The sequence below is a fragment of the Myotis daubentonii genome, chromosome 2 (assembly GCF_963259705.1).
Source record: "Myotis daubentonii chromosome 2, mMyoDau2.1, whole genome shotgun sequence".
In the NCBI taxonomy this organism is placed as follows: domain Eukaryota; kingdom Metazoa; phylum Chordata; class Mammalia; order Chiroptera; family Vespertilionidae; genus Myotis; species Myotis daubentonii.
The window spans coordinates 55,825,493-55,842,698 of NC_081841.1; the positions used below are offsets into that span (position 1 = coordinate 55,825,493).

At 40.3% G+C, this 17,206-nt stretch overlaps 1 protein-coding gene across 1 annotated transcript; it reads left to right on the forward strand.

Annotated features, from left to right (window-relative positions):
• The first annotated feature begins 7,832 nt into the window (after positions 1 to 7,832).
• On the forward strand, positions 7,833 to 8,768 carry LOC132226147 (olfactory receptor 6C2-like). Its single transcript, XM_059681008.1, has one exon. The coding sequence runs from the start codon at positions 7,833 to 7,835 to the stop codon at positions 8,766 to 8,768; it is 936 nt and encodes a 311-aa protein (XP_059536991.1).
• The last annotated feature ends 8,438 nt before the right edge of the window (positions 8,769 to 17,206 follow it).

Sequence of the window (17,206 nt, forward strand, 5' to 3'; positions counted from 1 at the left end):
GAAATATCAAACCAGTAGTAGGAGATGTGACAATGAAAACAAAAGGTTGGAATAATACAAGGGGCTAGGAGCCAAAGAATGCATGAAGCCTCTACAAGCTTAAAAAAGCAACAAAACAAAACAAAACACACACACACACACACACACACACACACACACACACACACCAGTTTTTCTCCTAAAGCCTGCAGGAAAAATGCACCCTGTGCATAACTTGGTTTTAGACTTCTGACTTCCAGAACGATAAGAGAACACATTTGTGTTGTTTTAAGCCACTAAAGTTTGTGATAATTTGTTTCAGCAATAGAAAAATCTATAAAATATCAAGAAATAAATAGAAGTATTTATTCCAAACAGTTATGTAAACACATCCAGATTGACTTCAGCTAGATTTGTTCAATTAATGTACAAGGTTGACATTAATAAAATTATATAAGTTTCAGTATACAGTTCCGATACACCATCTGTATATTACATTGTGTGCCCACCACCCAAATTCAAATCTTCTTCCATCACCATGTAATTGACCACTTAGCCCCTATGAGAATTGTATACTTGGAACCTATATAAGAGAACACATTTGTGTTGTTTAAAGCCACTAAATTTGTGGTAATTTGTTTCACCAATAAGAAACAACAATATTGTTGTCTTTGTCTATGAGTTTTTGTTTGTCTTGTTTGTTCATTTGTTGCTTTCATTTTTATATCCCACATATGAGTGAGATCATATGATACTTGATTTTGTCTGACTTTATTTTGTTTAGCATGATATCCTCAAGGTCCATCCATGTGGTTGCAAATGGCAATAGGGCCTCACATTTTCTTATAGCTGAGCAGTATTCTATTGTATATATGTATCACATCTTCTTTATCCAATCATCTATCCAAGGAAACTTTGGTAGTTCCCATGTCTGGGCCACTGTGAATAATGCTGCAATGAACATAGAGATGCATATATCTTTGCAAGTAAATGCTTTCAAATCTTTCTGGTAGATGCCCAGAAGAGAGGTTGCTAAATCATATGGTAACTCTATTCTTAATTATTTTTAATATATTTTTATTGATTTCAGAGAGGAAGAGAGAGGGAGAGAGAGATAGAAACATCAATGATGAGAGAATCATTGATTGGCTGGCTCCTGCATGCCCCCTATCCAGGTATGTGCCTTGACTGGGAATCAAACTGTAGCTTCCTGGTTCATAAATTGACACTCAAACACTGAGTCACACTGACCTGGCTATTCTAAATTTTTTGAGGAATTACCAAACTGTTTTCTTTTCAATTAAATTGATTCAGGAGACAATGGTTAACAGCATTACATAAGTTTCAAGTGTACAATTCTATAATACGTCATCTGTATATTGCATTGTATGCCTGCCCCTGAAGTCTGGTTTTCTTCTGTCACCATATATTTGACTCCCTTTACCCACTTTTTCCTCCTCCCACCACCTTTCCCCTCTGGTAACCACCATACTGTTGTCTATGTTTATGAGTTTGGAGAAACCACTAAACTGTTTTCCATAGTAGCTATACCAGTTTACATTCCCAACAGCAGTGAGTGAGGGTTCCTTTATCTCCAAAACTTCTCCAAAACTTGTTATTGTTAGTCTTGTTGATAACAGCTATTCTAAGAGATATGAGCTGCTATTTAATTGTAGTTTTGATTTGCACTTCCCAATTAGCTAGTGAAGTTAAGCATCTTTTCATATATCTGTTAGACATTTGTATGTCTTCTTGGGCAAAGTGTCTGTTCAGGAACTCTACCCATTTTTCAATTGGATTGTGTTATTAAAAAAAATCATCAGATTTGTAAGGAACCACCAAAGACTTCTAATAGTCAAAGAAACCCTAAGAAAAAAAAGAACAGAGCTGGAAGTATCACACTACCTGACTTCAGATTATACTGCAAAGCAACAATAATCAAAACAGCATAGTTTGGCAGAACAACACACAGATCAATGGAACAGAATTGAGAGCCCAGAAATAAACCCACATGTACATAGGCATATAATTTTCAGCAAAGGAGCAAAAAACATACAATGGAGGAAAGAAAGAAATTTAGAAAACCACATGCAAAAGAATGAAACCAGACTACTGTTTGTTCCTTGTATAAAAAGTAACTCCAAATGGATCCAGGACCTAAATATAAGACCTGAAACAATAACTTGCATAGGAGAAAACATAGGTACTAAAATTATGGACCTTGGTCTTAGTATTTCATGGATTTGACCCCAAAGGCAAGGGAAGTAAGGGCAAAAATAAATGAATGGGACTACATCCAGTTAAAAAGCTTATGCACGGCAAAAGACACCACCAACAAAACAAACAGACAACTGACCAAATGGGAGAAGGTATTTGCAAGCTACAGCTCTGACAAGAGATTAATATCCAAAATGTATGAATTTTTAATAGTAAAATATTGTTTGCAACCTCAAGAGCTTCCAGTATGAAATCTGAAACAGACCCCCAACATGGAGGGAAAAGAGAAACCTAAGACCACTTCAGATTAGTAGCAGGTTTATGAGCAACAGAATATACATACAAGGCTTGTCTTAGGAGGCCACTCGAGGAGATATACACACCTGCCCACTAGAACCTTAAAAGTTTATATAGAGGCCTTAACTGGGTTCAGTCACATGTACCATCCAGGTGGTCTCAACAACACATTGCTCTCTCAGGTCTCACGTGTCCTTGAAACGTGGTCAGGATGCTCATTCCAAGGACAGGGAGCAGGTGAGGAGCCTCCAATTGCCTGGGGACCAGCTCACCATCAATTGACAGTCCCATCCTCTCAATGACCTTCTCCAAAAAACTGGACATAAATAGGACTTTCTTTTAGTCATTAGTTAATCCATGGTAACACATTTCAAGAGCATTTATTTTTTATTTTAAATTATTCTTTTCAGTTTTACTGAGGTATAATTGAAAAACAAAATTATGAAATATTTAAAGTGTACATCATAAAGATTTGCTATATGTGTACATTGTGAAAGGACGCTTTCCATCTTCTTAATTAATATATCCATTACTATATAGAGAATGTTACTATCTACTGTCTTAGCAAATTTTAATTTTACAATAAAGTGTTATCAACTATAGTCACCACGTTATAATTAGATTATTTTATCTTGCAGCTGAAGGATTGTACTATTTTACCAACCCCTCCCTATTTCTTCCAATCCCTTGTTCCTGGAAACTAATTTTTTCTACTACCTGTTTTTCACTTTTACTTTTTCTTTATATTCTACATAACATAAATAGAGAGCAGGCAGACAGCTGTGGGGAGGAAAGAGGCAGAGAAGATTAGAAAAAAAGTGTGGTGATTGTCAGGGGATGTGGAGCTAAAAGAGGGTACAGTGGAATTATTGGTGATGGACATATTAAATTAATAGCTTGATATTATAAAAATAAAAGTAATATGAGGTATTTATCTTTCTATGTCTTATTTATCTTACTTAGCATAATGCCCACAAGTTCCATCTTTGTTGTCACAAATGGCAGGATTTCATTCTTTTTAAGGCCTGAATATTCACATGTTGCATTTTGTGCCTGTGTCAATCCAGTTTTCCCAACACCATTTATTGAAGAGACTGTCTATCCTTATTGTATATTTTGGCTCCTTTGTCATAAATTAATGCACCATAGGAACATAGAAAATGTTAAATAACATGCATATATAGTATATTGAATTTTAAATCAGATGGAACTTCAAGATATTGAACATAAATACGGTGACATGTCTAGAAGTTTAAGAATATTGACGGATCTATCCAGTTATACAAATTATGTTGCTATTTTTAAATAGTATCTATAGATATATTGATATATCTGAAGAGAAATGTCTGAATGTTTGATAATATAATTAAGCACTGTGGGTTATATTTTACACACATTTCCTTTTTCTTATCTTAGTAAAATATCCCAAGTGCAATGTTATTCATATAACAAACCAGTAAATGATAAGTGTGATGTCTTTATGATACTTCCATATGGTATGTCTCAGCTTATGTTAGGTAATAGCAAAAAGGAGCTGAAGTTGCATTTTATAACCAGAGTCTTTGGTTGTCCTACTGGCCTTTATTTGCTGCTGCATCCTCTACTCTCCAAGGACACTGTCTCTGAAGAAGCCATAGTTAACATAGTTTTTACCCTTATTTTATTACTCAGAGGATTCATTAGTGGCTTTATTCCAGGGTCACCAGGGACTCTTGGTTTATTCATTTAGTTGAATTTATGAAATAAAGACAATACCAAACTAGATATAGTAAATGTGTGCTCACAGCCCTGAGCCCATAATAGCCCATAATAACAACTACCCTAAAACTGGAGAAGATTTCTGACATTACACAATTTTCATTTCAGATTGTTATTATTATTTGATAATTTTTATATTTTTAGGAGGTTTAAAATAATACAAAAAGGATATCCATGTAACTGGTTAAAGATGGATTCTTCTGAGAGGTCTACGCGTCTTGGAACTTCTGTGACTATAACGGTGGATTTGTGAGCAAAAGTGACCAGAAGTTCATATGAAAATTTTCATCCCAGCTACCATTTTCAATTTAGGAGTTTTAAGATTTCATGTGCTTCAACAACCAACAGAAACTATGATTGACAATCATAATAGTAAGTGAGAGAAAATTTATCATTATAATTATATTTAGTTTTGTGTGTTTTTTATCATGAGTTTCATCATGCTTGGGAAAACATAATTTACCTTTTGTTTTAACTTTGGAAATGTAAATGATATTTTCTATATTGGTGAAGTATACATGTTCTTATTGTTTTAGAATGCAGTTTCTTTGCCATTTACTTGGAGATTTTTATGCACAAAAACATATAAAAGGATTAAAATTTGATATCTATCCAGAAATATATTATCTATATCATCAACCTCACATTTAAAAATAAGATCTACACTGAGTGGCCAGATTATTATGACCAGCCAGATTATTATGACCACCCCATCAGTATTTCATTGACACTTCCAAAAATACTGAATATTGAAAACTTCCTAAGCAAATACTCTCAAGGTTTTATTATTATTATTATTTGCATAACTAATTCACTTCATTGTACTGATGGGGTGGTCATAATAATCTGGCCACTCAGTGTATATTCATCTATTTGTATAGGCATAATTCTCTGACTCCCAAAAGAATGACAAGGCTGAAAGATTACTCAGTAAGATGATGCCTGAGATTAGAAAGAGGGTTGAAGAAAGAAAGCAGATGGCCAGCAGAAATCTTTCTCCTATCTCAATTTGATCTAATTCAGTCATTGAATGTATCTCCAGTTCCCTTAGTGTGTTCCATCAGGAAAACCGTTAGCCTAGTTTAGTTCTTCTTCTTTATGTTGGTACTGTATCCCTGAGGCCTTAATTCTATTCTCTACTAGATCATCAGAACTGACCCTGTCTCACATCAGTAGAGCAACACATTAGTATTCACAATAAAGTGAGTCTACAGACAAATAAATTGGGGTCTCCAAAGGAAACTTTTCATAATTCACTACTGTAGCGAAATTCTAACCTGGAGACTTATTTTAAAATAAAAATATTTGAGTCCTACTAATGTAATTGGCAATGCCTTAAAACAATCTGTGAAAAAGTTATTAACACAAACTCAGAATCAAAACAGACCATGTCCTCTGGATTTATTGTCTTCCACATAGGTGCTCTCAATGCAAAAATTGAATCAGCAGAATTTTGCTGGAAGATAGAGCAGTGAACACAGTCTCTCTTCATCCGCTGAAGGTGATAAACAAAAGCAGGAAAGTTGATCCTCTTTGAAAGCAAAAGAAAACATTCAGCAACAGATTCTTACATAGAAAAAAATTTGAAATCCAATAATTATTTAATCAAAATTTCACATTTTTAAGATTTAAAAAGTAAACATTCTGGTTACATAGCTAACCTCAAGTTCCTTAGCCATTTCAGGACAAAATGAGCTCCTTTTAAAATAACCTATATTGGCGTGACATTGGTTAATAAAATTATATAGGTTTTGAGCTATAATTCTCTGATACATCATCTGTGTATTGCATTATGTGCCCCAAAGTTAATATCAAAGTGCTTTGAATTATAAGTCCAAACAGAAAGGAAAATAGCTTCCTAAGTGTCTGAATAACATACATAGGGAAATTCATTTAGAAACACTTATTGGACAATCGACAACATATCTGGGGCTATGTTCGTTGTATCTGAAAAAGACACATTTAATGATCCCCACAAATTAGTATTTCTTCTTATGTGTTAAAATAGTAGCAAGTATTGTTTTCCATGGGAACCCAGTGACAAGGACTACAGCTAAGAGCTACCAGACCTGCAGGAAACTTTCCAGAGGATTTAAGAGGAAGTTGAAAACCAATGGGAGAATAGAAGTTATTCAGATGAGTTTAAGACAGAACATATGTTCTGTGAGAAATGTTTACTAAAATACTTGTCGCATAAAATGGGCTTGATAAATATAGTCCATTACTTTTATTGAAAGGAAATATTAACAGGAAGAGAAGAAAGAGGGATAGAGAAGATCATTGGTTTTATTTGTGACAATGGATTTGAAGTCCATGTTTAATGTTCAAATAGATATGTCAGATTCATCTGAAAATCAGGAAGGACTATTACAAAATAAAGATACTGATTTATTAATAATCACATGAAACACAATATTTCAAAACATAGGAACTGATGAAAATACAGAAAAATATCAGTATGTTAAGAAGTGAAAAAATATGAAGAAAACACTAACAGACAGATAAAAGGGTCAGAGAAATACACCATCTTTAGTAATATCTTTGAAGTTTATCAGAGCACTTCATAAAAGTATAAATGCATACTGTGCATAAGTATAAATATAGTGTGTATTAAGATAGCTTGTATCCTGCACCACTGTGAATTATAAGGGATTACTTAGGGACAGAGAAACTATAGAAGGAAGCAGTCAGGAGAAGAGCTGAAAGAATGTGTGTATGTGTGTATGTGTAGTCATGATAGAGTTTAGAGGTGTTCAGGAGAGAAACACACAAGTATGCAATAAACAAAAATAGAAGACAAATTTCTTTAATCATAGAAATGGAACAGAGACTTCAAGTGACTACAAAAACTGCATAGAGAACCAAGGTTATCTGACATATATTAATATTTTTTTAAAAAAGTGTCAAAAACAGCCTAAGTGCCCATCAGCAGATGAATGGATTAGAAAACTGTGGTACATCTACATGATGGAATACTATTATGCTGCTGTAAAAAAGAAGGAATTCTTACCATTTGCAACAGCAAGGATGGAACTGGAGAGCATTATGCTAAGTGAAATAAGCCAGTCAATGAAAGAAAAATACCACATGATCTCACTCATTTATGGATAATTAAGACCATTATAAACTGATGAACAAAAATAGATACAGAGGCAGAGCAACATCGAATAGACTGTCAAACTTCAGTGGGAAGGCCAGGGAGGGTTGAGGGGGTGGGTGAGAGATCAACCAAAGGACTTCTTTGCATGCATATAAGCCTAACCAATGGACACAAGACACTGGGGGGTATGGGAGGCTAGGAGAAGGTCAAGGGGAGAAAAAAAGTAAGACATATATAATACTCTTTGTAATACTTCAAGCAATAAAACAATTTTTAAAAAGTGTCAAGACATTTTGCTCCTATTTAAGGACAGACCCATAGGCATGAAAAGTAGCCCTTTATGAAGCAGCATTTAAACTGTAAATATTTTTAAATAATGAACTTTTAAAACCTGAATGTGATAGGGTTCATACTTTTTAAATAATCTATAATAAGATGTCTCAATGTTACATGCAGATATAACTGAAGTCAAGAATCAGCAATGGGAAACCGTACTGTAACAACATTCATTCTGCTGGGCCTGACAAGTGACCTTCAGCTGCAGGTTCTGATTTTTGTCTTTTTCTTTCTCACCTACATGCTGAGCATAACTGGGAACCTGATTATCATCTCCCTCATCTTACTGGATTCGCATCTTAAAACAGCCATGTACTATTTCCTACAAAATTTCTCCTTCTTGGAGATCTCATTCACATCTGCTTGCATTCCCAGATACTTGTATAGCATAGCAACAGGTGACAAGCTCATTACCTACAATGCCTGTGCCGGCCAAGTGTTTTTCACCGACCTCTTCGGTGTAACTGAATTTTTCCTCCTGGCGGCCATGTCCTATGACCGCTACGTGGCCATCTGCAAGCCCCTGCATTATGTGACCATCATGAGCAGCACAGTCTGCAGAAGACTTGTCTTCTGCTGTTGGGTGGCTGGTCTATTCATTATCATCCCCCCACTGAGTCTGGGCCTAAATCTGGAATTCTGTGATTCTAATGTCATTGATCATTTTATCTGTGATGCAGCTCCCCTCCTGAAAATTTCTTGTTCAAATACTTGGTTCATGGAACAGACTGTCATGATTTGTGCTGTGCTGACCCTTCTAATGACACTCATGTGTGTAGTACTGTCCTACATTTATATCATCAAGACAATTTTGAGATTCCCTTCTGTTCAGCAAAGAAAAAAGGCCTTTTCCACCTGTTCTTCCCACATGATTGTGGTCTCCATCAGCTATGGCAGCTGCATCTTCATCTATATCAAACCTTCAGCAAAGGAGTCAGTGGCTATTAACAAGGGTGTGACAGTGCTCACTACTTCCATCGCTCCACTGCTCAACCCTTTCATTTACACCTTGAGAAACAAGCAAGTAAAACAAGCCTTCAATAACTCAGTCAAAAGAATTGTGATATTTTCTAAGAAATAAGAGAATGCGAAGCCAAATAAACACCTACATAATGCACTTACCAAATTCCATACTCAGGTTCACTTATTCAAAACACTTATTCATCCTGATCTAGTGACATCTTCCTCACAAACCTCCTTTAAGATCCTTCTATACACAGGCATATTAATAGCTTCTTTATCTTTATTGTTGAAACTATTACAGATGTCCCCTTCCCACACACACACTGTTCCCCAGGGTCCCCAAGCCTCCTCCATACTATTGTTTGTCCATGGTCAATGCATATATGCATATAAATTATTTCTTTAATCTCATCTTGCACCGCCATCTCCATACAGGGCAGTCTGTTGCATGTTTCAATGTCTCTGGATCTGTTTTGTTTATCAGTTTATTTTCTTTAAATTTAAATCTTGATTTTGCCTCCAAATTAGGAATACCAAAATAAAATAAAACAGAAGTATATCTCCAAATTAGAAATATAAAAAGAGAAATACATAGTTTAGTAAAGATTTACTTTTTCCAGCAAGAGAGTACATAACAGTGGCTATTGTTTCATCCAATCCAACCTTTCAAATGATTTATTCATTGATTCACTTAACAAATATGTATTGGGTAATTTCTTTGAAACAGCTACTGTTTTAAGCACTAAAAACAGATAAGGGTCAATCAACCAGCAAAAACTTATTCCCCTATAGTATAGGGGTATAGGGCCTATACCCTCAGGGGAAACAAAACCAATTCTATGTTAAATAAAGCAAAATGGTTAACTTGCACTCAAATAAATGTTATTTTCATAAAAGGGGATATAAATCTCATAATGATGGGAAAATATCTGAAGTACTAAAGCTTAAAAATTATAAGATTTGTGTCAATATCAAATCGTTAATAACCAAAACTTTTAACTGTTATACCCTTTCCTCAAAAAAATCCATAAAGTGAGGAGAAAAACCAAGATGGCGGCATAGGTTAACGCCGGAGATTGCTGCCTCGAACAACCACTTCAAAAAACAACTAAAAGACGGAACGGACATCATCCAGAACCACAGGAAGGCTGGCTGAGTGGAAATTCTACAACTAGGAGGAAAGAGAATATCATACCCAGACTCAGAGGAGGCGCAGTGCTGAAGTGAAATACTAAGGTGTGGAGTGCGCGCGGAGTGGGCTGGCGGCAGAGGGCGTGGTTGTTGTTTTCAACCGGGAGGGAGTTTCAGACTCTGAGCTCCAGATCTGGGCTAGTCTCTAGGGACCCAGACTCAAACGGGAGAAGCGGGAGAAGCGGGACTGTCTGGCTTCAGTTGGAACTCGAAGGCAGCTTTCTCTCCGAGGTTTGCAGCAGTTGCTGGGACTCTGTGAGGCAGAGCCCCTAGGGACGGAACTGAGAGCAGCCATAACTGCTCGCTCCGGCCCGCCCTGTAGATCCCCGGGGACCCGCCCTGCCCAAGCCCTGCTCAGAGCCATTTGCCAGATAGCCTCAGGCAAAGGCTAGATTAGCACCGCCCTAGAGATCCAGCACAGAAGCTCTCTCACTGCAGACACAGCGGACTCTCACAGCCAGTTAGCCTGGAGGTCAAATCACCCCCGGTACTGCCAACAATCAAGGCTTAACTACAACAAGACTGCGCACAAAGACCACTAGGGGGTGCACCAAGAAAGCATAAAAAATGCGGAGACAAAGAAACAGGACAAAATTGTCCATGGAGGATATAGAGTTCAGAACCACACTTTTAAGGTCTCTCAAGAACTGTCTAGAAGCCGCTGATAAATGTACTGAGATCCTCAAGAAATCTAATGAGACCCTCGATGTTGTGATAAAGAACCAACTAGAAATTAAGCATACACTGACTGAAATAAAGAATATTATACAGACACCCAACAGCAGACCAGAGGAGCACAAGAATCAAGTCAAAGATTCGAAATGCGAAGAAGCAAAAAACACCCAACCAGAAAAGCAAAATGAAAAAAGAATCCGAAAATACGAAGATAGTGTAAGGAGCCTCTGGGACAGCTTCAAGCGTACCAACATCAGAATTATAGGGGTGCCAGGAGATGAGAGCGAACAAGATATTGAAAACCTATTTAAAGAAATAATGACAGAAAACTTCCCCCACCTGGTGAAAGAAATAGACTTACAGGTCCAAGAAGCGCAGAGAACCCCAAACAAAAGGAATCCAAAGAGGACCACACCAAGACACATCATAATTAAAATGCCAAGAGCAAAAGACAAAGAGAGACTCTTAAAAGCAGCAAGAGAAAGAAATTCAGTTACCTACAAGGGAATACCCATACGACTGTCAGCTGACTTCTCAACAGAAACTTTGCAGGCCAGAAGGGAATGGCAAGAAATATTCAAAGTGATGAATACCAAGAACCTACAACCAAGATTACTTTATCCAGCAAAGCTATCATTCAGAACTGAAGGTCAGATAGAGAGCTTCACAGATAAGGAAAAGCTAAAGGAGTTCATCACCACCAAACCAGTATTATATGAAATGCTGAAAGGTATCCTTTAAGAAGAGGAAGAAGAAGAAAAAGGTAAAAATACAAATTATGAACAACAAACATGCATCTATCAACAAGTGAATCTAAGAATCAAGTGAATAAATAATCTGGTGATCATAATAGAATCAGGGACATAGAAAGGGAATGGACTGACTATTCTTGGGGGGGGAAGGGATGTGGGAGATGCAGGAAGAGACTTGACAAAAATCGTGCACCTATGGAAGAGGACAGTGGGTGGGAGTGAGGGCAGAGGGTGGGGCAGGAACTGGGAGGAGGGGAGTTATGGGGGGAAAAAGAGGAACAAATGTAATAATCTGAACAATAAAGATTTAATTTAAAAAATAAAAATAAAAAAAAATCCATAAAGTTAAAGGAAACATAGTGACAATAGATACTTACTATTTTGAGGAAATTAAATATTTTGGCATTACAAAAACTCTGCCAAATGTAGACACATATACTGAAATGCCAACACAGAATGTCACTAAAAATGAACAGTTTTCAAAAGGTATATGGAAAGCTGTATTTAAGTAACTGAGGTATTACATCTTTCATGATATGAAAAATTATACACGGGAAGAACACAAACTCTTTACCACATTTCCTCCAAAAAAAAACTGAAGCCCATAGTTCATCATCTGTAACTATTACCCCATCCCACTACACTTAAGACTCCAGAAATGTGAACCAACATTTTCCCTCTGCTTTCATGTCTAGTCTTTTTCATGTGCCATTTCTATGTCAAAATCCTCATTCTTTGTTGAATCACAGTTTTCTCCTTGATTTCCTTTAATTCTTTATTGTTGAAAGTATTACATATGTCTCCTTTTTCCCCCATTGACCTCTCCGCATCCACTCCCACCCACTCCCGCCCCCTAGCACAGGCCCTCATGCCCCTACTGTCTGTGTCCATTGGTTATGCTTATATACATGCATACAAGTCCTTTGGTTGATCTCTTACCCCACCCTCCCACCCACTCCTGCCTTCCCTCTGAGGTTTGATGATCTGTTCGATGTTTCTATGTCTCTGGATCAATTTTTGTTCATCAGTTTATATTGTTCATTATATTCCACAAATGAGTAGATCATGTGATATATCTTTCTCCAACTGGCTTATTTCGCTTATCATAATGCTCTCCAGGTCCATCTATGTTGTTGCAAATGGTAGGAGTTATTTCATTTTTATGGCAGCACTAGAGGCCCGGTGCATGAAATTCGTGCACGGAGGGGGGGCATTCCTCAGCCTGGCCTACACCCTCTCCAATCTGGGACCCCATCCCTCTCGCAATCCGGGACTGCTGGCTCCTAACCACTTGCCTGCCTGCCTACCTGATTACCCCTAACCCCTCTGCCTGCCTGTCTGATCACCCGTAACCCCTCTATCTGCTGGCCTGATCATCCTTACCTTGCCCCCCTGCCTGCCTGATCACCCCAACCTTGCCCCCTGCCGGCCTGATCAACCTTAACTTGCCCTCCTGCCAGCTTGATCACCCCTAACTGCCTCTGTCTCTGCCTCAGCCCTGAGTCTGGCCTCCCTCTGCAGAAGGCGACCTGGCACATCAGGGAAAGGCACCGCCCTCATTAGCCCACTGCTGCTGCCACTGCCGGCTTCAACCTCAGCCCTTTGCAGCCGCCCACGGGTGCCTGAGCCTAGGCCCTCATAGCCACTACGGCTTTTTCTGGAAGGACATCTGGAAGACTTCCACTCTAATTAGCATATTACCCTTTTATTAGTATAGATTTGGGGACCATCACAACCAGGCAGAACTTAAAGAAAACACATGGCCCTGGCCGGTTTGGCTTAATGGAGAGAGCATCGGCCTGTGGACTGAAGGGCCCCAGGTTTGATTCTTGTCAGGGGCACATGCCTGGGTTGCAGTCTCAATCCCCAGTAGGGGGCCTGCAGGAGGCAGCTGATCAGTGATTCTTTTTTTTTTATCTATTTTTTTATTATTATTAGTTAAGGTATTACAAATGTGTCCTCATCCCCCCCATTGATCAGTGATTCTTATCATTGATGTTTCTATCTCTCTCTCCCTCTCCCTTTCTCTCTGAAATCAATAAAAAAATATTTTTAAAAAAAGAAAACACATGATCTTCACTTTGGCTTTGTCATTTTACAATATCTTTTGTGCAATATTTTAACTTCCCTCAACTTTCCTTTACCCACCTTTAAAATGCAATCTATTTTGGGGAAGATGATCAGGAAAGTGATTCTAGTGGGTAGAAGTTTTTTTTGGAGGGGATGGGGTCGTGAAAGTATTTAAAAATTGAGCATGGTGATGGTGGTACCAATCTTAATTTACTTTAAAAAACCAGTTCATTGTACACTTTAGGTGACATGTACAGTATATGAATTATATCTCAACAAAGCTGTTCTTTTATTTCTTTTTAAATAAAGACCAATCTTATAATCAATTGCAGATGTTTTCAGAGGCCCTCCAGGATTTGCTACCACATCCCAAACCATGGCTGCAACTCCCAGTTGCCTCCAGTCCTGGTGGATCTGGATGGTGTGGTTTGCAAAGGAGAAGGTGGCGAGAAGCTTATGGAATTTCTGCAACCCCATTCCCATGGTCTCCTCATAGGGCACCAGGGCCATTTCCACTGTGCCAGCTCTCTGCTTCCTTTAACCTGTTGGGCAAAAGAATCCTGCATGCTCTGGCCAGGAAGTGCATTCCCTCTTAGGTGGCCCGAATGCTTTTTTTACGGTCATTTATAGATTCAAAAGAATAAACAGAGATGTGAAAAACTTTTGTCGAATTCCTTTTACGTGGTTCTTCCAGTCTCGTGGGAAATGAGATGTGGCTCTGAATTCATCCCAAAGGGTGTCTTTGGGCAAGAGAACCCAGAACGGCACAACTCCTGCAGCATGCCCTACACACTTCACTGTCAGGATTCAGGGGGGCTTGAGGGTGAGCGAGGTGGCGGTGGTGCCAGCTCAGGACCTGGGAGAAAGTAGCGCTTCTACACTGCCGAGGCCCGCATGGACTGCAGCTGCACCCACCAAGGTGGGCAGGGTGTTTCTGCTGATTTGTTTTGGTCTGGCCTCCACCCCGTCAGCCACGAACAGTGCCTGCACTGAGACTGTGAACGGTTTGATGGTCCTACTTTTTGGTGGACAGTGGACACACTCCCACCTTCCAGAGACTGGCAGTTAGACACTGGAGGCTTCCGAGTCACTCGGGGAAGAGCGCGGCTTTAGGTCCAGAACAGACTCAGGTGTCCTCGGCTAGGAGGTTTCCCCAGGCTAGCGGCTGCTGATGGTTTGAAGGCAGGCCATGCCCTCGATTGTGGTGGGGGTCCCCTCTGGGACACTGGCTGGCCTGGGCTAAGGGCTGCCCATGGTTTGAAGGCTGGCCATGCCCCAGATCCAGGCGGGGTGTCCCCTCATGGTGACCGTTCGTCCCACTCCCTCAGCTCCCTAGCCTGCTGTTCAGTCATCCATCTGGTCCTTTTGGTCATTACAACCCCTGGCTTTTTATATATTAGGACTAGAGGCCCGGTGCACAAAAATTTGTGCACTCGGGGGGGAGGGGAGGGTCCCTCAGCCCGGCCTGTGCCCTCTCGCAGTCTGGGACCCCTCGGGAGATAACGACCTGCTGGCTTAGGCCTACTCCCTGTCATGCACAGAGCAGGGCGGATCAGGAGGTTGCGATGCCACCCTCATTCACACTCAGGGTAAGGCCGATTGGGGGGTTGGGGCACCACCCCCTGTCACACTCAAGGCAGGGTCGATGGGGAGGTTGCGGCGCCACCCCCGTCACACACAGAGCAGGGCCAATCAGGGGGTTGGGGCGCTGCCCCCTGTCACGTACAGAGCAGGGCCAATCAGGGGGTTGGGGAGCTCCCCCCTGTCATGCACAGAGCAGGGCGGATCAGGGGGTTGGGGCGCCACCACTCTCACACTCAGGGCAGGGCCAATGGGGAGGTTATGGCTCTACCCCGTCACACACAGAGCAGGGCCCGTGAGGGGGGTTGGGGTGCCGCACCCTGTCACACACAGAGCAGGGCCGATCAGGGGGTTGGGGAGTCCCCCCCTATCAGGCACAGAGCAGGTTCGATCAGGGGGTTGGGGTGCCTTCTCCTGTCAGGAAGAGAGCAGGGCCGATATGGAGGTTGTGGCCCCGCCCCCTGTCACACACAGAGCCACAGGGCGATCAGGGGGTTTGGGCGCTGCCCCCTGTCACGCTGATCCCGGTCCTGGGAGGCCTCCCGGCTCCGCTGATCCCGGTGCTGGGAGGCATATTACCCTTTTACTATATAGAATAGAGGCCTGGTGCATGGGTGGGGGCCGGCTGGTTTGCCCTGAAGGCTGTCCTGGATCAGGGTGGGGGTCCCCAACTGGGGTGCCTGGCCAGCCTGGATGAGGGGATGATGGCTGTTTGCAGCTGGTCACACACCCTTCAGGGTGGGGGTCCCCACTGGGGTGCCTGGCCAGTCTGGGTGAAGGGCTGAGGGCTGTTTTCAGGCTGGGACTGAAGCTCCCAACTGCTCCTTTTTTCTTTTTTCTTTTTTTATTCTGGGCCAGCTTTAGCTCTGAGGCTTGGCTCCAGCTCTGAGGCCTCAGCTACTGAAAGTAGGTATCTGGTTTGTTTAGGTTCTATAATCGAAACTCTGTATCAACTCCAGCTCTGAGATCCCAGCTCGCTGAAAGCAGGTTTCTGGGGTTTTGTTTAGCTTCTGTATTTGTTACAATGTTCAAACTGCAGGTTCAGAGGCCTGCAGTGGCAGCGGGGAACGTTGGAGTCCTCCATCACTGAAGCAAGCAAGCCTCATGTTCATTTTAAGCTGCCTGGTTTCCGGTCGCCATTTTGGCTGGCAGTTAATTTGCATATCGCCCTGATTAGCCAATGGGAAGGGTAGCGGTCGTACGCCAATTACCATGTTTCTCTTTTATTAGATAGGATAGTATTCCATTGTGCAGATGTACCACTGTTTTTTAATCCACTCATCTGCTGATGTGCACTTAGGCTGTTTCCAAATCTTAGCTATGGTGAATTGTGCTGCTATGAACATAGGGGAGCATATATCCTTTATGATTGGTGTTTCTGGTTTCTTGGGATATATTCCTATAAATGGTATTACTGGGTCAAATGGGAGTTCCACTTTTAATTTTTTGAGGAAACTCCATACTGTTTTCTGCAGTGGCTGCACCAATCTGCATTCACACCAGGAGTGCATGAGGGTTCCCTTTTGTCCACATCCTCACCAGCACTTGTAGTTTGTTGATTTGTTGATAATAGCCATTCTGACAGGTGTGTGGTAGTACCTCATTGTTGTTTTGATTTGCATCTCTCGGATGATTAGTGACTTTGAGCATTTTTTCATATGCCTCTTGGCATTCTATATGTCTGCTTTCGAGAAGTATCTATTCAGGTCCTTTGCCCATTTTTTTATTGGATTGTTTAACTTCCTTTTGTTAAGTTGTATGAGTTCCCTATTAATTTGGGAGATTAAACCCATATCAGATGTCACATTAGCAAATATGTTCTCCCATGCAGTGGGCTTTCTTGTTGTTTTGCTGATGGTTTCTTTTGCTGTCCAGAAGCTTTTTATTTTTATGTAGTCCCTTTTGTTTATTTTCTCCTTAGTTTCTATTGTCCTAGGAGCTGTATCAGTAAAGATATTGCTATGACAAATGTCTGAAGTTTTGCTGCCCATGGATTCTTCTAAGATTTTTATGGCTTCCTATATTACATTAAAGTCTTTTATCCATTTTGAGTTTATTTTTATGTATGGTGTAAGTTGTTGGTCTAGTTTTATTATTTTTTTCGCATGTATCTGTCCAATTTTCCCAACACCATTTATTGAAGAGACTGTCTTGACTCTTGCCTCCTTTGTCAAATATTAATTGTGCATAATGGTTTGGGTCAATTTCTGGGTTCTCTGTTCTGTTCCATTGATCTATATGTCTGTTCTTGCACCAGTACCAGGATGTGTTGAGAACAGTGGCTTTG

Excerpts from the sequence above, each read along its gene's own strand:
- LOC132226147 (XM_059681008.1), top strand. The coding sequence starts at position 7,833 with ATGGGAAACCGTACTGTAACAACATTCATTCTGCTGGGCCTGACAAGT.